Genomic DNA, 20,823 nt, shown 5'->3' with positions numbered 1-20,823 from the left:
AAAACTCGAGCTGCAGCGTTCTGAATGAGCTGCAGTTGTTTAATGCTTTTTTGTGGGAGTCCAGTCAGAAGACCATTACAGTAGTCGAGTCTACTGGAGATGAAAGCATGAATCAACTTCTCCTGGTCTGTTTGAGACATAAAACCCTTCACTCTGGATATGTTCTTAAGCTGATAGAAGGCTGTTTTGGTGATTGATTTGATATGACTGCTGAAGGTCAGATCTGAGTCTATCAGCACGCCAAGGTTTCGGACTTGGTCGCTAGTTTTTAGAGAGAGTGACTCGAGATGTTTACTGACAGCAATCCTCTTCTCTTTATTGCCAAAAACAATTACCTCAGTTTTGTCCTGATTTAATTGAAGGAAATTTTGGTTCATCCAATTTGTTACTTGCTCTAAACAGTGACACAATGACTGTATTGGACTGTAGTCATCCGGGGACAGTGCTAGGTATATCTGCGTGTCATCTGCATAACTGTGATAGTCTACATTAGAGTTCTGCAGAATTTGACCCAAAGGCAGCATATATAGACTGAACAGAAGGGGTCCAAGAACTGACCCCTGAGGAACTCCACATGTCATAGCAACTCGATCGGATTCATAACTTCCAATGGTCACAAAATAACTCCGATCCTCCAAGTAGGAGCTGAACCATTCTAGGACTGTTCCGCTGAGTCCTGCCCAAGTTTCCAACCTGTTCAACAGTATACTGTGATCCACAGTGTCAAACGCAGCACTGAGATCCAACAGGACCAGAACTGACACCTTGCCTGAGTCAGTGTTTAACCTTATGTCATTTAAAACTCTAATAAGAGCTGTTTCTGTACTGTGGTGAGGTCGGAAGCCTGATTGAAATTTGTCAAAAAGGCCACTGGAGTTCAAGAAATTGCTGAGTTGATTAAAAACCACTTTCTCAATGATCTTGGCTATAAAAGGAAGATTTGAGATAGGTCTGTAGTTGGTTAACATGGAAGCATCCAGCGTTCTCTTTTTTAAGAGTGGCTTAATGGCAGCTACTTTAAGGGGTTTAGGAAACGTGCCTGATTGAAGTGAGCTATTTATTATTTGTCGCAAATCTGTTTGGACAGAGTTCACAATAGTTTTAAAAAAGTCTGATGGCATTTTGTCAAGACAGCATGTTGATGGTTTTAGATGCTGAACTGTTTCCTCTATGGTTTTTTGGTCAACTTTTTTAAATTCTGACATCGCAGTTGAGTTATTCCTGGGAGGTCTTAGGGATTGCGTATTTTTATTGTTTTGTTGATTTGTGTTGATATATAACCTTATGGACTGGATTTTTTCACTGAAAAAGCAAGCAAATTCATTGCATTTATCTGTGGAAAGGAGTTCTGGAGCTATCTGTTTAGGGGGGTTTGTAAGCTTATCAACCATAGCAAACAGATTGCGAGTGTTGTTGATGTTCTTATTAATAATTTCAGAAAAGTGTAGCTGTCTAGCTTTGAGTAACTCATAGTTAAAATTACAAAGACTTTGTTTGTAGAGGTCAAGGTGAATTTGAAGTTTAGTTTTTCTCCACTTACGCTCTGAGTGATTAATCTGCTGATAATTTTCAAGATTAATCCATCACAGTTTCCTAAAATCCAAGGCAATGTCATCAAATTGCCTGTTTTATCGACCAATTATGCACATTAAATCCAAAGATATTCTATTTACTATCACATATGACTAAGAATGGCAGTAAATCCTCACAGATGAGTGTTTGGAACAGATGAAAGTTTGGCATTTTTGTTTTACAAATTAAAAAAAATAATAATTAAAAATTAATCAGTTATCAAAATAGTTGCAGATTATTTTTCCTAATCGATTAACTGACTATATATTGTAGTTCTATAGCCATGTTCAGAAAACATGAGGCACATCAGACTCTCTTTCTCACTGTCACCTTCTTGATCTTCATCAACATATCACTCTTCATTCATATTCACCTTTATCATAAGATGCAGACTGGAATTAATGAAACCCCTACCCACTGTAAATGCCAGTGTTTTAAAGATACAAGTTCTCTGCATTAAAATAACAATATTCAGACCATTATTTGTCATAAAGTTTATTTTCTGAATATATCCGTGCACTGTTTAACATGAATAGAAAGTAGGTTGTTTGCATTTACATGATTTACAATGGTCATTTGTTGCTCACATCTCCTGTCATGAGAGTCTATTGCAATGTAATGTATACATTCAATTGTATATTTTACGAGTTTGTTATGATGCAAATTCTGAGTGATATCAGTATATACTGTAGGCTGTAAGAAGATATGTCTAAATTGGAACACTAATGACACTAATCATGTTAAAGAAGACGAATGAAAAAACTACTTAAAGAGGTTGTGTCTTTATTTTATGGGAGAGAACTTTCAGAACCTCCATAATTTCAGTTTTACAGTAGTCTAAGCCTTATACAAAGCAAAATGTAATGGTTTGGAAAAGAGCTGGAAAGACCTAAACAGTATATCACATGTTTAATGTATGAGTTGTGCTTATGATGTTGAGTGCCAGAGCACAAGGACATTTTCGTGCATGTGCATTGTAACATTGGTGTACATGGGCATGCATGTGCGTGTCAGAGCAAAATGTAAACACATACTAAGACTTCCTGTCTGAAAACCAAACTGAGGGGAGATTTAGAGTGAGAGGGAGGGAAGTAGAAAGACAGAGTCATTGAAGGGAATGAGAGAGAGGGACTAAAAATGATGTTAATGGGGGGATAAAGAGAGCGGAAGAGAGTCACATTGAAGGTAGAAAGACATACAATAGAAGTAGAAGGATCTGAGAGTGTCTAAGTAATCTAAAGGGAGAAAACAATAATCTGGATAACAGAAGTCAGGCTGGCAAAATGATAGAAATGACAGGGATACCTCTTGATGCACAGATCTGAAGAGGAGTGTTGATTACTGCAGCCAACTGGCTTGAGTGAAGAATCTCAAAGGAGAGACACAACTGACAGACGGATGAGATATATGAAATTCTCACTGAACTGCTACAGACAGACAAGGGGCTGATGTAAGTGGATGTTCAGAGATGATACAAGTGTGCAAAGGTCACTGAAAGTTGAAACATCCTTGCTTGGACATGATCCAGCATCACCTGTTTGGACGCTGACCAAGGACCTGTGGATTACGAGAGGGAGTCAACTTCTGACTGGTCTGCTGTTATTCTACCTGTTTAATCAATAGGTCCATTTTTTTCTCTAGAGGTAAGTAAAAAGCGAGTAAAAATGTGACTATATACAGTTTTTTCTTAATGAACTTTAAAAAAAATCAGCCTTCAGTAAACCCAGGTGCGTGCAAGTACAGATGTCTCCTCCATTCATGAGTTTTTCCACAAATGGATACGGTTAGTGAAAATTAAGTAGAGTGAATATCAGCGAATATCAAACAGTGTCCTCTCCAGAACATGTTTGTTGTATGTTAAACAATCAGAGTTCATGGACAAGGCCCTGTGAACTTGTAATGCACATACCAGTACAACTGTCACTAATATTAGAATTACAGCAGCATTTGCCTTGAGGGGCTTTCTTTAAAGCTATAATTTGATGTTGGACAGCGTGAGATCTTTATTCTGCTATTCCATCCTGTCTCTCTTCCTTTCTATATATTTTACACAATCCTAAGATCACACACACACACACAAACGGGACTCCCACGCTGCTGGAATTTATTTGGACAGTGTTATTTGTGATTTTCCTCCGAGCCCTCTGCTCTCCTAGCAGTATCACTTTACAGTCATTGCATCACCACTATCTTTGATGTTGAATAGAAAGAGCAACAATATGATGGCAACAGTGATGCATCAGACTGATATCATATTATTCGTGTAGACTCAGATCAGAGGCTACACAAGCCTGTTTTCAAGTTTTCAATCTATTTGATGCCTCTGAAGTCCGTTTATTCTAAGATTACAACTGCTCTGATAAATGTGGTGTTTGGCTGAAGCATGGTAGCTTTTCATGTTCATGTCAACATGTCGGAGATATCAATTTATTTAGGGTCAATAATCTGTAAATCTGTAAGTCTTATCAGCAAAGTAATAATATGTTCAATGTTCTGAGAGGCCTAAAGCCACATTTTGGGCCTTTTACAAGAAAAAAACAAACAAAAAAACAACAACAATTTAAAAAAAACATACTTATAGCTCCGTCGGGCTGTAACAACTTACAGTGGTGCTTTGAGCTAAATGCAGACACTTGGTTTAGTGTGTTAGCATGCTAACATTTGCTAATTAGTACTTAACAGAAAGAAAATTGTTGGAATGTCATTTTATTTCATTAGTTTCATTAGGTATTTGGTCATGAACCATATTGGGCAAATTAAGAATTTGGCCTGATGGCCGTGCTAAAGGAGAAGTTAAGGGCATTATTTCATGGGGGGGACTTGAAAGTTTCAGACGATTCATTCAAAACCACAAATAAGAAAAAAGTCAGGGAAATATCAAATAAGGATGAATCCTAAAGCTTTGCTAGCAAAGAAAGAGTCTGTAATTTTGGATAACTGAACAGGATACATTTGTGTTAAACGTTCATCTTCTCAAAGCCCAGCTTTGTTTACAACACATCATGAAAACGACATGAATGTATTAGGCTACTTGTCACTATCATTTGTGACTAAACAGAGGAAGTATGTGGTTTAACACACAATTACCCCACAGCCTCGCTCATAGCACACTTAATCTCTGTTAATGATGATGAATTACCACCAGTAAACTGAATAATATCAGAGGATGTTACTGTGAAAACACCCATTTATTTCTTTGAGTGTTCTTAATGTTCTGTGGCCGGACCGGTCTTGTTAATACAGATGAATCACATTATTCATGCCTCACCCTCAGCTGAGCATGTTATTCTCATTAGTCTGAATAGACTACACTTTTCATCAACTGGATGATTATTTTGTTTTAAGAGATTAGTTGTGAGCCATGAGCGTAGGTTACACAACACAGTTACACTGAGAACTTCCTAAACTTTTCTATTGTGGTTCGCACATGAGCAATTAAACTACATTTGTAATGGAACGATACAGTGATACATTATCACCACACCATGAAAATGACATGTTTCAATGACATCTCCTTTTCAAAAATTAATTTGCATTTTAACCGTTGTCTGCACTTGTAAGTAACAATTGCACTGTACATCCTGTAGCATTTATTTCACCTTTATCGATTTATCAGTTTTATTGAGATGATTTCTGGATTTCAAAACTGGGATTACCTGGTGTTTGGAATATCATAATGTTCATCTACAAATTGAATGTGAACGTATGGACTGATTTATGAAATGACACCAAATTTTAAATTGTTAATGTCATTAGAAAAGAACTGTAGTCTGGTTCACACACATAATTTATCCAGTATGTGTATTCGATTTACGAGAAGAATTAATCTATCTCGGTGGTAAATAAACAGGCCAGTTGTCAGATTAAGATTGCTTTATACCACTCTTTGTGGTACAGATCTGATCCACTCTGAGTTATTTAAATGGACTGAAACCACACAGAATCTTTTTCCCCTCTTATGACTGACATTTAAAGGTCACATCTTGACCAGAAAGATGTAGATGTGTTTTTTCTATATTTCTGATGAGGATAAGATCTGTGCTATGTAAGAGTTAAAATCTACATATTTTACCCTTAATGAATAAAACTAGAAATAAATATACTCAGGGCCCCTCAGAGCCCATTGCTGTAGCAATAAATAAATACAGTTACATATAAATAGATAGTCTAAATAAACCAAATACTGGCTTGAAGTGGCTTTGTCAATATGTCCATGCCAACAACCACACTGAGGTTAGAGGAACTTGGTGTACATCAGAGCAAAATAGAGAAGATGGATGTGTGTTTGTGTGTGTGATAGAGAGAGAGGATTAAGTTTATTTGGTTTTGATCAGGCATCAATCTAGTCAGAAAGCAGAAGAATGCGAAAATTGCCTCATTTATCAAATAAGTTTTACAAAGAAAGAGTAAGACAGGCTAATAGGATAGGATAATGACAATTTCAAAACCCATGACCCTCCCTGTACAAGTGAATGTGTTTGGCTGATACTGATTTGACCCTGTGACAGATGTGTACAAGGTGTTTCCCTTGCCAGGCTGGGATAACCTCCAGCCCCTCAACAGCTATGAATGGGTATAGAAAATATGAATGGACATCAGCATCCTTAAATAAAATACAGACTACATAACTTTGAGGTATCAGCCATTTATTGCATAGTGGAATTTAAACATTGTGTAATTTTGTCTGACAGCTTTGATTCCAACACTGAAACATCATCTGTATCACCCCCACAGTCCTCACCAACCTGCATCATCATCATCATTATCATCAGCATCGGCATCAATCACCATTATAATGAACTCCAACAGTACTGAGTCCTGGGTTTTTATCAACACCTCATTTCCCCTCCTGCCTGTACTAGCCAGTTCCAGCAACAGAAGTGGCATGGAAGCATATCTCCAAAAACTAGCTCATTTAGATGAGGGACTCTACAATGACTTCTATGGCCTTTGGATTGCACTGATGGTCATAAACTCTCTCATATTCCTAGTAGGTATATTTCATAAATCCCTTATGGTGAATTAAATGTATAGTTAGTCTCTGATTGACAAAATTGATTGACAAAATACAATCTCTTCTAGGTGGGCATGGTGCTCAACATTGTGGCACTTTATGTTTTCTTTTTCCGCACCAAGCAAAAGACCACATCAGTGATCTATACCATCAACCTTGCAGTGTCAGACCTCTTGGTGAATCTCTCTCTGCCGACTCGCATCCTGCTTTACTACAGTGGAGGAGCTTGTCTCACCTGCTCCTACCTGCATATCTTCAGCTACTTTGTCAACATGTACTGCAGCATTTTGTTTCTGACCTGTATATGTGTCGACCGTTACCTTGCCATAGTGCAGGTGAGTACTTTAAGCCTAAACTGTCCCTTCACAACATGCAGGATGCTTCAAAAACAGAAGGAAGCTAAAGTTGCTTTTTTTTCTCTTGTATTTGCAGGTTGAAGCATCCCGTCGTTGGAGGAACTCCGGTGTGGCCAAATGCGTGTGTGTCTCTGTCTGGCTGTTTGCCATTGTGGTCACCTACTCCTTCCTCTCCACTGCTTTCCAGCACACAGGCTGCTGTCTCTCAAAGCTCCTGTTCCTCACAATCTTTGAGTTTTTTCTACCCCTCGTCATCATTGTGGTTTTCACTTTGCGGATAATGTGGGCCCTTGCTGATCGCCGCCTGATGCAGCAGAGCAGGTATAGCTTGCAATACCTATGCTGATGTAAAGAAGTAAGGTATATAGAAAACCAAGGCTTTTTTGTTCTGGTCTGTCATTTGCCTCTATCAGGTGTTGAAACATTTAAAATGACAGTCTTTGACATGCTTTTGATACAAGAACATACCAAACAAGCACAAAAAACAATGAAAAGTTCCAGCACTGAAAGCACTGCTGGCATACAGTTGATTGGATGTCACAGCAGCATCTCTACCTATGTTTTCAGGGAGAGGAGAAGGAGGGCTGTTCAGCTGCTGACCACTGTGCTGATCATTTTCACTGTCTGCTTCACACCTTTCCACATCAGACAGGTAAGTGAGAGACGCCGACACTTTGTTTACATTAAATATTGACATCATATTTTTGTCACCTTTAAACTCTCTGTGAAGCTTCAATATGACATGGCATATACAGATCAAACAATGGAAAGGTTGTAGGCTGGAGTAGGGTATTTAATGATGAAATGTATGATGTGTTGCTGCTTTTCTATATTTATGAAATTAACAGGTTTTTGTCAAATATTATAGGATTATGTCTAATCATGTGGCTGTGCTGTGGTGGTTTGTGGGTTTTTGTGTTGTAGGTGGTGGTGTACTTCTACCCTGACATGCCTCATCATGTGATAGTCTACCACTTGACTGTCACTCTCAGTAGTTTGAATAGCTGTATGGATCCTGTTGTCTACTGCTTTGTCACAAACAATTTCCAGGTAAAACTGGAGTCACTGTGTATGTGTGTGTGTGTGTGTGTGTCAGTTTGTCCATCTATTATTCATTCAGTTATTTACTCATAATGTACTGTCCTTTTCTCCCCCCAGACCACGATGAGAAATATTTTCCGTCGTGCAGATCCTGAGCAGACCAGTGGTGACATCATCAGCATGCAGCAAAGCTCCAAGGGCTCAGGAGGAACAGTCTACGCTATCTCTAATAATGTGATCATGATGACCAAGATTCCCACCTCAGTGTAGAGAGACAATGTGGGGAAGAACCATACACTGTAAATCCCCCTCACATGAGGTGAAGACACCTGAAAGTTGCCTGGGGAGATATTACTAATATTTCTGGACTCTGCAAAATGCTGACCAGTAACAACAGCATTAGTGTGTGATGGCACAGTAAGGAGAGCTCAGGATTGACAGCCAATGCTGTTATTAATAATTTATTATTGAGGAACGACCCTTTTTAAAAAAAAACAAAAAAACAAAAAACAAAACTGAGATACCAGTGCAACAGAGAACAGGACAGTCTCCCTGACCACTGGGCTAGTTTGCTGCCAAATACAACAGAATACAAAGCTGACTTACAAGTATTATAGCATGTAGGAATCATACATCCATGTGTTATAATTCTGTATGCAATTCATATTTCAACACATATTTTACCCTTAAAGTGTGTTGGCACACAGACTATATGACATAACCAAACTTAAGTTTCCTTTCATGCTGTAATCCCTCAATAAATCCTGCAGCTGAGCAAGATGACCATGGCCACTGTAAAAGGAGCAGCAAGAGGAGTAAATACTTGTGACCTCTTGTGACCTCTGTTATGCCCACCAAAGAAGTGTGTGGAAAACAAGGATATTAGTAAAGATGGAACATAGCATAAAACAGACCACACCTGTTCCTGTTTTCCACATGGAAGAATAGGTTTTATGGCCTGGATTACATGTCCCCATTCATATCTTGACCCCTTCAAAAGACCCAATATCTCGAAATAATAACCACTTTGTGCAGCAGAGGGCAACATTGCTCACCCTTGATGAGCATCAGAGACAAGAAAATTGTATAACTAAAATGAAAACTGCTTGGAGGACACACACATCTACATTTTGACTGTTTGGACAGCAGTTGTTTGATATTATGTGCTGTTAAGTAAACACTGTCATTATTTTCACAATCAGTAGCATCATCAAAACTTCTCTTTACAGGAGAAAAATAACACATTAAATGCATATTAGGGAAATTAGGGGGGAAATAAAGACATGTTCAAGCAAGTCAAATGTTTTGCTTTGTATTACTTCCATGATTATAATTTGAAATATGATACCTCTTTTGATTGATTATTAATTGTTGATGACGGGCCTAGTTTTTAAATTTATGACAACTGGTATTATTATTAATTGATGAGGAATGTAGGCTACTGTAAGTATAATATTTTTTTTAAATTGACAACAAAAAAAAACAGTTTATATGTACACAATGTGTACAAAACCATATACATTGTAGGTACATACAGTATAACAAACACAAAGAAATGTAAATGTATATGTAAGGAAAATGTACACATTTCAACTAGAAATTAACGCTAGGGGGATGGGGATTTATATAAAGATTTTTAACGAAGCACAATGTGTGACAGTTTTAATTGCTTTTGGTTTCTGGGAGTATTTAATTGAATTAAAGTATTGTTTGATCACATTACTAAATGCAATAAAGCATGGTTTCCTACCTGTAAATTTACATTTATGGATATGGAATTTGGCCATTATAATAATAAGATTTATCATGTACAAATGAGAATTTTTTTTCTGTGTTATATTCCGAGAGACCAAACAATACATTCTTCCAAATTAAATTAAAACTTTAATCAACAACAATAAAATCCCAAAAGTTTTGCCAGAATATCTTCACAAATGGGCAATGTCACCATAGTTTCTGGTCATTCATAACAAAAACTACAACTCACATCAATGTCTCTCTTAAATCTCTTTTCAAGATCATTCTTAGCCGGATAGACTTGATGAATGAGTTTAAAAGAAATTTCCTTAACTTTATTGGCACTAACCATCATCACTGCAAGTGTTTTGCCGACGCCATCTGCGTTGTCCCGTGACCACGCCCCGCTTTGTTACTGTGGAAACCCGTTGAGATTGATGGGTGTAGTGTACCAGATGCTCACTCAGTTAGCTGGCAAAGTTTAGCCAGATTGCTAACCTAAATCGAGGGTTTTTTGCTGTCCGGGTATCGAAAACTCACAGAAGGCGGACATGGCTCGACTATAACGTACAAGAGTACAAGTCCAGGTACATGACGTCTTTTTTATTTTTATTATGAGCGCATCCCTTCCCTGTACATTGCTAACGTTAGCCCTGATTTATTCGCCAACCTGGGGTTAGCTCGCTAAGGTAATGTAAGCCCATTTAATGTTAACTGTACGTGAAGTCACCCAGAGTCAGGGGATTTCAGCCAGTTGGACTTAACACATGTGTCTGGTGCCATGTGCACAGTCGTCAGACACTTAAAGCAACTAATAATCTGTAGTACAGATTTTACAGCAGGTCGGTAGGTAGCGCAGGTAAATCAGCGTTAATGCTCTGAACGGCGGCCACTGACAAAACAAGCCCCGACTGGTTAAACGAGTACACACACACTCACACACCTACTCAACCTTTACTACCATTCATTCCGCGGTGTGAAACATACATTTTGAACCGTGCTGAGGTGAGGTTGAAACATGTACAGAGTGGTTACTTCATTAACACAGGTTACACTATTACTACATGAAAACATTATAACTTGAGTCGAGTTTCTCACACACTCACTGGAGGCGTTTTAAAGCTGAGTTAGTTTTGTTTAAATATTTACTTACTCACCACGAATTTCGGAGAGCTGTGGTTTATGAACCTCAATCAAAAGAGACACAATGAGTGAGTAACGACTGGAAAAGAAGAAGGGGGCTTAACTATATGCCATCAAGTCTAATCAGATCACATCGCTGTTATACATGGTCTGTATCACCCTAACACCTAACTCAACCTAACACGTATGATTTCATAATGTGTTATTAGGTAGTCGTGGTGCAAAGGTTATGCCTATGAAAACAGACTTAGATGAGACATCAGTGGAAAGTCTTATTGTAACTTCAGATAGATAAGGTGTGGCTTAAAATTGTTTTAGTACTTCATTCCTTCACGTTTATCCCCTCAATAAACGGTTAGTTTTGCGTTGAGTTTGCATTTGTTGCTTTGTTTTAATGCAGGGCAGCATTTTTCCTGTCAGGGGACCCAACCACACCAAAATAGTTTCTCAACGTGGAAGCTGTCGATAAAATGTTCCTTGATCTATTTTGTATAGTTAAAAAAATGACTAGAAAGAAATATACTTTGTCTGTAATATTTCTTTCTGTATCTTTGCAGATATGTTGAAAAGCAAGGCAATGCTACCCTCTGTATGCTATCGTAGCTTTGGCTTACTGACTAACTGGTGTCTGTTTTTTTGCAGGAGTTTCCTCATGCTTTGGCTCTGACTTTTTCTGCTGACACACTCTCAAATCTTACACAATCCAAAAGCTGTGTGCACACAACCTCCAATGCACACTGACACAGCCACCATAGTCACACACCTACTATAACCCTGACAGCAGCTCACCACAAACACACAGTTACTGAAACACATAATACACATATCACCACCCCTCTCCTCCCACCTCTTCCTCTCTTTCCCACTCCTCCCCTCTGCATACCTCTGGAGCTGCCCAGGACAAACCACAGCAAAGGACACCACTGCTCTCCTGCTGACCTACTGAATCGAGATCACCGCTCAAATATCAGCAAGATGCCCACAGGATAAAATATATGGCATATATTTTTACCACATCTTTTTTTTGGACATCTTCAATCTCAATATAATGATGATTCCTACCTCCTCCTCAGTTATTTGCAAGTCTTTGGCATTGAACTGATCACAGTCACGGTTCATCTTTGAATCCTGAAGGTGCCAACCAGAGATGCTCCCTGAATAATAATCTTGGACTCTTTTCGCTGCGATTGATCGGATGAAAACAATGGACATTACATCTTCTATTAGTTCATTATAACATAGTACAGTGGTACTTACACATCTAGGAAAATAATATCTACATATCAACCATCCAGTAAAAGAAATGGTTCCTCTCAAGTCAAACGAGACCTTAATGGGAGGAGAAGCAGAGGAGAGGAAGACTTTAGGCCTTCCTGAGAGGAGGACACCTAAGGAAGAAGGAAAAGACAGTGACAGTGAGAAGGAGGATGCAGAGGGTGGGGTTGAAGAGGGTCGAGGTATGCGGATTCCTCTGCATCGCTGGGTCATGCACGGGGCTGTGATGTTTGGCCGTGAGTTCTGCTACGCCATGGAAACAGCCCTGGTGACACCAGTGCTGCTGCAGATAGGTAAGGAGACGTAGTACAGACGTGGAGACAGATGCACGCTTGACCTTTTCACACTGAAACAGCTGTTGGTGATGTCATAGGTAAAGTCGAAAATTCAGCAATACATGCAACGTGGGAATTTCCACAGTTTTGTGTTGCCAGCACATTTTAATGCATACAAGGTGAATTTGTGACAGAACCTGAAGCCGAAACTGACATTCACACCTGACTTATATATACATCAGACATCAGTCGTGGGGAAATCGTTATTAGTGCAACTCATTTTTGTTGTTTATTTTCTACTTTCTACTCGTGTATACACAGCGGCAAGAAAATCCCCCCCCCCCCCACTCTAAATTTGAGGCGCAACGGTAGTCAGGTGACAATAGCAGCATTGTGGAACGTGACTGTCACTGCAATAGCTAGACTGGATCTGTGGATCTCCCGGATCCACACTGTGTCATGTAACCTATGTTCCCCGCAGTAGGGCCTATGCAGTTTGATGTCAGGTTTGCCACCATTGCAGAAATGGAACAAAGGCATTTTCTCCTGGCAAGGTATGACAAGAATGTCTAACACAGCGCATTTCAGTCTCACTGTTTTCCTCCCTGTTAACAATATTGTAGTAAAGACTATGCTTAAAAAGTCACAACCCATCAGTTTGTGGCAGCATCACCTTCAGAAACATTAACATGTTAAACCTGAATTATGTACTCCCACTCTGAGCAGCTGAAACATTAGCAGTTGGTTTTTACATGGTTGACTTCACCAGAGTCAACCTTGTACAAATACACACAATAACACACAGCTGAACTGTGTGTGAGGAACGGGTGATTTCAGTTTTGTATATTGTCATCAGATAAATCTATCTATAGTCGTTAGCTGAATTTCCCGGATCTCCTCAAGCTTGAACGTGTACTTATGAGTTCTCTCTTTTGGGTTGTCTGTGAGTACAGTAGATGCACATATTTACGACTCCTCTACAGGGACACATATTCCAGCTCATGTGTCTTAACTCTAAATAAATATGCTGCCAAACCTTGTTTGGTAATATTTCTTACCAGTTGGACACTTACTCAAAGCACTCCTAGGGCAGTGAGTCCAAATGCTGTTATTCATAAACATAACTAATCAACCCTTCAAAGCTACACAGAAATGTATGTTTGTTGCTAATTTAGTAAAAGATTTTGAAGTTATTGAGGTTGGAATGTAAAATTTCACTTGGAAATCCAAGGAAACCCTTAAAGCTCTCCTTGTTTGTTTTTTTCCTGATCAGCAATAATCTCATACAGCAAGCTCCCTTAAAGAATAATTTATTATTGTATTTCTCAAATAATTTTCTCACAAAAAACAACAACATTTAGTAAAGTTTCTCAAATGTATTTATCAAATATGAATAAAGGTGGTACTCCAGCATGAACCAAACTATGTCCTAAAAGAGTGATTGTGGTTAACTTTTGTAGCTGTTTTGTTGACTTAAGGGAGAGTGACAGCAAGAGCAGAGCAAGGCAGCGTGGGTAACATGTTGTTCCCGTGAGAACCAGCCAGCTCATCCAGGCAGCTGACTGAATTCACAGCAATGAAACTTTTAGATTGAAACTAAAAGTCCACTTCTCTCAAAGGGTTAATAAATCAGGATGTAGGTCATCTGAGACATCGCGGTTTTTTTCTAGAACTGAGAGCTGGTCTCCCATAAATGTTACAAATATGTGACCCATGTCAGAAATTGCCAAAACACATTGGTATTGAAATTAATGTTTCCTGATAAAAATGTATGTTGAAGCCTACTTCTGTCTTCTGGCTAACTTGTGGTGATTTCACCACTTCCCTGTCTGGTGCATGTTTCTGTTTTTGTTGTTGTAACAAGCCCCCTCATTATCAAAAATGTCCTTGCCACTCTGAAAGACTTCGGTAGAGGAAGCTGTTAATGAGCGCTAGTGTTTCTTCAGCTCTGGATAGGAATGCAGGGGAATCTCCTGCAAGTTGATGCATGAGAGTGGTATGAATAGGTTGGTTCAGTGAGCTTTATCCCAACATGACAGCACAAAAAACAGTCAAGTATGAGTAATTCATAAAGAAGACCACAAACAAGAACCCAGTTGTTGAGTCAGTAGTTAATGTGAGAATCATAACAACAATTACTTTAAGGGAAACCTGACCTTTTTGACACGGTTTATGATAAATAAAACAAATTAAATTCAATGAAAATGTTTTTTCAAATAAACAAGTGAAACAAGCGTTATCAGAAATACAATGTAAATAGTGTAAAAAGGAACAAAAAGGCAACTATATTGCACATAGCAAAGCTTGTTTTAATCTTCATGCTCAGTGCTGACAGAGTACTAACACAAACCTTTACTGCATGTTATATATCTCATTTACATCTGTTGCTCTTTGCTGATTCATAGAGATTATATCTGCAAATAAACTGTGTCAACACCGGAGTGCCCTCTGATGTTTTTTATTCTATTGAACTGTAGCCCAGGAAATGCTGCTATGCAAGACTCAGGGGTTATATTATTGTTAAAGCACAGACAGCAACTCATAGTCTGTTATTGTAGCTTATTATTTAACTATGGTGTCAAATATAACAACAAGTTGAGACACACCAGGTAAAACATTGTTTCACATGACCTTCAGAAGAAAAAATTGTTTCACCTAGTCCCTTTGCTTGCCTCGTGAATTCGATTAAGTCCTGCCTTGGCTTTAATCTGATTTTACTGTATCTGAATTAATTTTCTGTATTCTCTGTGTGTGTTTTAGGTCTTCCTGAGCAATATTACAGTTTAACGTGGTTCCTCAGTCCGATCCTGGGTCTCCTCTTCACACCTGTGATTGGCTCAGCCAGTGACCGCTGTACTTTGCGGTGGGGCAGGAGAAGACCGTTCATCCTGGCCCTGTGTGTAGGTGTCCTGCTGGGGGTGGCAATGTTTTTAAATGGATCATTAATAGGTGAGTAGAAGGTCTCATAGAGGATTACTGCTGTTTACAATTACATTAATTACTTTTTAATCGCAGCTCTATTTAATTTGTGATGCTCTTTCAGGTCTGTCCGTTGGCGATACCCCAGACAGCCAGCCAATTGGCATCGTCCTTACTGTAGTTGGTGTAGTGGTCCTGGACTTCTGCGCTGATGCCTCTGAGGGACCAATTAGAGCATACCTTCTTGATGTTGCTGATACTGAGGAGCAAGATATGGCCCTAAATATTCATGCCTTCTCTGCTGGTAACACACACATACAGATTGTTCTCAAACATCTATAGGTGATACACACATATACATTGTCATAATGCACAAATCATTTTCAACACCCTCCTCACAATGTTTTAAACATGTATTTGTAAACAGTACAGTTTCAGAAAGTCCTTGCATTAGTCCCTTGTGTCATGCACAATAACAGAAATGTGTGTCTATGTCTACTCCTGTCTCTCCAGGTCTTGGTGGAGCAGTGGGCTACATGCTAGGTGGTCTAGACTGGACTGGCACAGCTCTGGGACGTGCATTTAGGTCACAGGAACAAGTCCTCTTCCTGTTTGCAGGCATCATCTTCATTATCTCTGTCACACTGCACATGGTCAGTATCCCAGAACGGCATTTTGCCCCATCCCGCCAGCCTAAAACCACAGGAAGCGGGGAGTTGAACAGCCAGTTGTCTTTCAGGCCTGCTGGCCACACGCCGCCTTTACTTGATGTGATTGCAGAGGAGGATGCCTTCGCTCCAGCTCTGGAATCAGATCCCGAGGACGAGGAAATGGATTTCCTTACTGTAGAGCGAGTGCGGAGTAAAAGTGATTCAGTCTTAGCCATGCCAGATGCTACAATCGAGTTGGATTCTGACCTCGACCCAGACTCACAACTCTTCCTGCCAGAGGTGCATCACTTTCTACCAGAGACACAGGCGGAAGATGTTTTCAAGCCATCAGATAACAGTAATCCTCCCGATGGACCACCTGTCCTTACTGATGGGATGGCGGTCTTGGAGCCTAGAAGTCCCACCTTGGCTGAGCTTAAGGATCCAACAAACCATCTTCCTCCTCTCCCCCAGAGCAGTTCTGACTCAGAGGACTCATGTCTAAAAACCCAGGTGAAGTACAGCTCGAAATCAGCTGTTACAGTTGTATATGATTCCATGAATGCATTTTGAAATTACTGTGAGGCTGTGAAAAATGTTATTGCTCACAGAGAAACAAATGAACTCAAGTAGCCTGAAGGATTTTCTATGTGATTATTATTCCTATTTTTGCAATAGGGATAATATGGAACTCTTCAAAGACAGATGATCTTAGTGCTGGGCTTCAGAAATATATATTCCTATGTACTGAGTGTCTTTTTGTGTATTAACCATGTGTGTCTCTCTCCTGTCCAGCAGACCAAGGTTGCCAATGGTTTCAATACTGGCTTGTCCTCCTCTGAACACTCCAATGCAATGAAAGGCCACGCTGCCACTAGGGTGCCAAACCGGCCCTCCAATACCTCAGTTTTATCCCGACCACACCCACACACCTTCTACAGACAAGTACAACTGCATCCTTTTTCAAAGAAATCACTTTAATCATAATTAATTAACAGAAAAGGTTCAAAGGCAAAAAAGCTGATCTTCATTTTTCCATCTCCAGCCCTCTTTCACTTTCTCCTACTATGGACGAGTGGGTTCCCAGCGCTATCGGCTGCGACGAACAGTGCCTTCAACCCCTCAGCGAATCACCACCTCCCGCAGTCTGAATGATCTGAGCGACCTCCAGCGTTGTGCAGACAAGCGGGAGTTGCATTTGTCAGTTAGCAGTCTGTCATCTGAGGGCTCTGCCAGTGAGGTGGGAGCAGAAAGGGGGACGACTGTGCGTCTGCTCTGGTTGTCCATGTTTAAGGTGAGGTAAAATGGAAATATCGTAAATATTGAGGTGTTTTTGCTCCTATTTTAGTGTTGCAATACTACACATTCAAAACATTTTAAACTTGACCTCCCATTTTGTCAAAGTCCTGTTCCACGTACACCTGCTCATCTTGATTTCTCATCTCTGTTTCTGTTCTCAATAGATGCCGAAACAGCTGTGGAGATTGTGCATATGTCACCTTGTCACATGGTTCTCCATTATAGCTGAAGCTGTGTTTTATACTGATTTCATGGGACAGGTGATCTACAATGGAGAGCCCACGGTACACATACTCACACACCCTCATGCTCTTGTGTGTTTTATTATTTGATCATCATTGTTGACATACATGTACAAACAAAGCACATAAACGCAGCGCATTACACACAATCATTTATGTCTGTGTCTTTTATAAATGCCAAATAAACAATAGACACTGATCTGAGTGTAATCTACAAGTGTTGTATAACGTTACTACAATTATTATGTTTTCTCAGGCACCAGCCAATTCCACAAAGCTACAAGATTATAACAGAGGAGTACAGATGGGCTGCTGGGGGCTGGTGGTGTACGCGGCTACTGCTGCTATCTCCTCTGGTAAAACACACACACATACATACACAGTTTCCACTTTCAAATTAGAACTTCAAACCACTTAATTGCTGTATTTACATACAGAACTGACCCTCTTCCCAAATCCGCCTTCAATAATTGTTATTTCTCTCCACTAGCTATCCTTCAGAAGTCCCTGGATAATTTTGACCTGAGCATTAAGGTCATCTACATTGTTGGAACTCTGAGCTTCTCGATAGGTCAGTTTACACAATTGAATACCAACATTAAAATAGTAGTGGTATAGTAGATTTGAAGAGTTTGCATATTGTCTTAATGTGAAAAAAATGATGTATCTGTATCACTACATCCGTCCTCACCTTAGGAACTGCTGTGATGGCTATCTTCCCTAATGTGTATGTTGCCATGGTGATGATCAGCAGCATGGGTGTCATCTCCATGAGTATCTCCTACTGTCCCTATGCATTACTTGGGCAGTACCATGAAATCAAAGAGGTATTTTACGCAAATATAACACACACACACTAACACACACACACACACACACACACACACACACACACACACACACACACACACACACACACACACACACACACACACACACACACACACACACACACACACACACACACACACATACTTTTCCTAACTGATGTTACACAATAAGACTTTCATGAGTTTTCCTTTATTGAAAGCATAAAACTCTACATCATAAAAACCTTTTATACTAGTTATCTAATGGAAAAAATCTGCAATTGAAGTCACAGTCTCTCTCCTCATCTTCCTTTCCTTAGTACATTCACCATAGTCCAGCAAATACTCGAAGAGGTTTTGGTATTGACTGTGCTATCTTATCCTGCCAGGTGAGTAGTCCATCCAGGTAACATTCACCCACTTTGAATGTAATCCCTCAATTGAAAGGGCATTACCAGCCTCATAAATATGGGTTAGAAGAGGCCTGCTACATTACTAGTAGATTCAGAAGAGTGTCATCATCCATTGGTAAGGTGGAGGGTAACTTTGATTCACAGACGCCATCTAGCAGCCGTTTTAATTATGACCTGGGGAAGTTACAGTTCAAATGACATCAATATAAGATAACTTGATAAGATGATTTCCCCTTTTTAGGAGGAAGTGGGTTGGGTGGCTAGATAGTTAGCTGGCAACCTGCTTGTTACAAGCTGGAAACGACAATTTTAGAACAGTGATCGCTTACAGCATCTTAACCTGAAATTTTTACCAAATTTTTCTGCATTCATAACAGACGGTTGTCACATTTAACCACATTAAAAGTAATAATTTTAATCCAAGCCATGATCTTCTCCGAACCCTAACCAAGTAGTTTTTGTGCCTAAACCTCCACCACAGCGTTGTCACATTATAAAACATAATATTTTTTGTAATCTAACATAGCAACATATTACCTACTATTAGGTTCTATTAAATTGGGTTAATATGCACCTACTAGTAGGTGTAACAGATCTCTTCTAACCTGTATCTATGAAGCTAATAACCATTAATAACACCCATTCAGTTGAGAGATAACATCCAGGTGCAAGATTTTGCTATTAGACTTGATATTGGTCCACAAACAGCATTTTTCTGGTTGAAGGCTATAATAACATGATGCATTTTGCTGTATTTCCAGGTCTACATCAGCCAGATTCTGGTTGCATCAGCCCTTGGAGCTGTCATAGAAGCAGTTGACAGTGTGCGTGTCATCCCTGTAATGGCCTCTGGTGGCTCCTTCCTTGGCTTCCTTTCTGCCTGTTTCCTCGTTATTTATCCTGATGTGGAGCCCAACAGCTCAGCGACGGACCAGGGCTTGGCGGGTTTGCCTGTAGAGTCAGACGCAAATGGAGAAAGGACCAGTCAGAGTCTGGCTCTGCTGGACCTCGCAGACAGAGATAGTGTGAAGAAGATAGAGAATCACTCTGTTGCCTAAGCATTAATACGATATAAGGTTTTATGTTTATCCTCACCAAGCATATTACAGAGCATTTGGATCTGGTTTACTCATTTGACAGTCAGTCTTGCTGAAGGAGGAGAGACAAAGAAAGAGGTTAAACGTTGCATAAAATTGATGTGTTATCTACAGAAAAACGTGTGGGATGGATTTGGACAGATTATCTTCTTGGAAGACTGACTGGACATTTTTGGGGGGGACTCTGCTTATCCTGTTGCTACCTCAAACCCAAACCCAAATAAATATTTGGATGGTTAGATGGATAGGATAAAGTTTGAGATGGGTGTGAGCCATTGAAACACAATGAGCCAGCTGGAAGTGATTTGGTCAGGCTTTTGTATCTTACTTTGTAGCGCTGAAACAAAAGCTTTTATTACAAAATCATTAATGGGAAGCACACATAGCACTTTCTGCATTACTTCTCAACAGCGATGTCACACCGATGCTGCAGAATGACATAATAACTGACGTGAAATGCAGCTGTGGTGGGTTAGTGACATTTTACTTCACAAAAGCTGCTCCATAACTGCTTAGTCGACAATCATAATGCTGTAAAAGTGTCACTTTGTGTACCTCTGCATTACTTGTGGGCTGAACATAGATGTAAACTTGTGTTCCAGGCTGTTAATTGAATGCCTTGACATTATATTGTTGTTTTTTTTACATACCAGAATGTTTTCAAACTAAGTAAAACGTTCTACCTTTGTTGTAGACATACACAAAATAGTTATTTTTTATTATAGTTATTTTTAGCACAGTTTATTTTCATACACATTTTTTCTTCACATTTTTGGTATTGAAATCTGTTTTACAAGTAAGTGTGCGGTTAGAAGTGTCATTGTTTGATTTTAAAAAAAAGCTTTCCACTGTACAGAAAATTTCAGAATGCCATAATCTCCTTTAATGCCATGATACACAAACAACATTTTCACATAATGCAGTTGAGAAATTTAGCCAGAAGTTTTAACTTTATGTTTTTTGGTACCAATCTGCGGATTA

The 20,823-nt window shown here is 39.4% G+C and overlaps 2 protein-coding genes across 3 annotated transcripts; both read left to right on the top strand.

The window, feature by feature from the left end:
* Positions 1 to 6,367: 6,367 nt before the first annotated feature.
* gpr20 (G protein-coupled receptor 20) lies at positions 6,368 to 8,447 on the top strand. The gene is made up of 6 exons (XM_062423004.1): positions 6,368 to 6,562; positions 6,655 to 6,921; positions 7,019 to 7,263; positions 7,510 to 7,594; positions 7,867 to 7,992; positions 8,101 to 8,447. Exons 1-6 carry the CDS (start codon positions 6,368 to 6,370, stop codon positions 8,251 to 8,253), a joined length of 1,071 nt encoding a protein of 356 aa, XP_062278988.1. The 3' UTR covers positions 8,254 to 8,447.
* Positions 8,448 to 10,171: 1,724 nt separating this feature from the next.
* On the top strand, positions 10,172 to 20,560 carry LOC133983304 (solute carrier family 45 member 4-like). 2 transcript variants are annotated; one of them, XM_062422343.1, is made up of 13 exons: positions 10,172 to 10,307; positions 11,506 to 12,431; positions 15,174 to 15,362; positions 15,457 to 15,636; positions 15,846 to 16,495; positions 16,781 to 16,927; positions 17,028 to 17,276; positions 17,446 to 17,565; positions 17,780 to 17,879; positions 18,014 to 18,094; positions 18,220 to 18,350; positions 18,653 to 18,721; positions 19,507 to 20,560. In XM_062422343.1, the coding sequence occupies exons 2-13, from the start codon at positions 12,167 to 12,169 to the stop codon at positions 19,801 to 19,803; spliced, it is 2,478 nt and encodes an 825-aa protein (XP_062278327.1). In that variant the 5' UTR covers positions 10,172 to 10,307; positions 11,506 to 12,166; the 3' UTR covers positions 19,804 to 20,560. The 2 variants fall into 2 exon arrangements, with proteins under 2 accessions (XP_062278327.1, XP_062278328.1); XM_062422344.1 differs by lacking the exon at positions 10,172 to 10,307 and adding an exon at positions 10,899 to 11,011.
* Positions 20,561 to 20,823: the final 263 nt, after the last annotated feature.

Source organism: Scomber scombrus, chromosome 7, assembly GCF_963691925.1.
Source record: "Scomber scombrus chromosome 7, fScoSco1.1, whole genome shotgun sequence".
Taxonomy (NCBI): Eukaryota; Metazoa; Chordata; class Actinopteri; order Scombriformes; family Scombridae; genus Scomber; species Scomber scombrus.
This window is presented reverse-complemented; position numbering and strand designations above follow the sequence as displayed.

What these genes read in the sequence shown, in the direction of transcription:
- gpr20 (XM_062423004.1), top strand. Translation starts at nt 6,368, where the DNA reads ATGAACTCCAACAGTACTGAGTCCTGGGTTTTTATCAACACCTCATTT. An exon ending in TAAACTCTCTCATATTCCTA is followed by an intron (nt 6,563 to 6,654) that starts GTAGGTATATTT and finishes AATCTCTTCTAG; the next exon opens with GTGGGCATGGTGCTCAACAT. An exon ending in TTGTCACAAACAATTTCCAG is followed by an intron (nt 7,993 to 8,100) that starts GTAAAACTGGAG and finishes TTCTCCCCCCAG; the next exon opens with ACCACGATGAGAAATATTTT.
- LOC133983304 (XM_062422343.1), top strand. Translation starts at nt 12,167, where the DNA reads ATGGTTCCTCTCAAGTCAAACGAGACCTTAATGGGAGGAGAAGCAGAG. An exon ending in ACTCATGTCTAAAAACCCAG is followed by an intron (nt 16,496 to 16,780) that starts GTGAAGTACAGC and finishes CCTGTCCAGCAG; the next exon opens with ACCAAGGTTGCCAATGGTTT. An exon ending in TCTGGTTGTCCATGTTTAAG is followed by an intron (nt 17,277 to 17,445) that starts GTGAGGTAAAAT and finishes TGTTCTCAATAG; the next exon opens with ATGCCGAAACAGCTGTGGAG.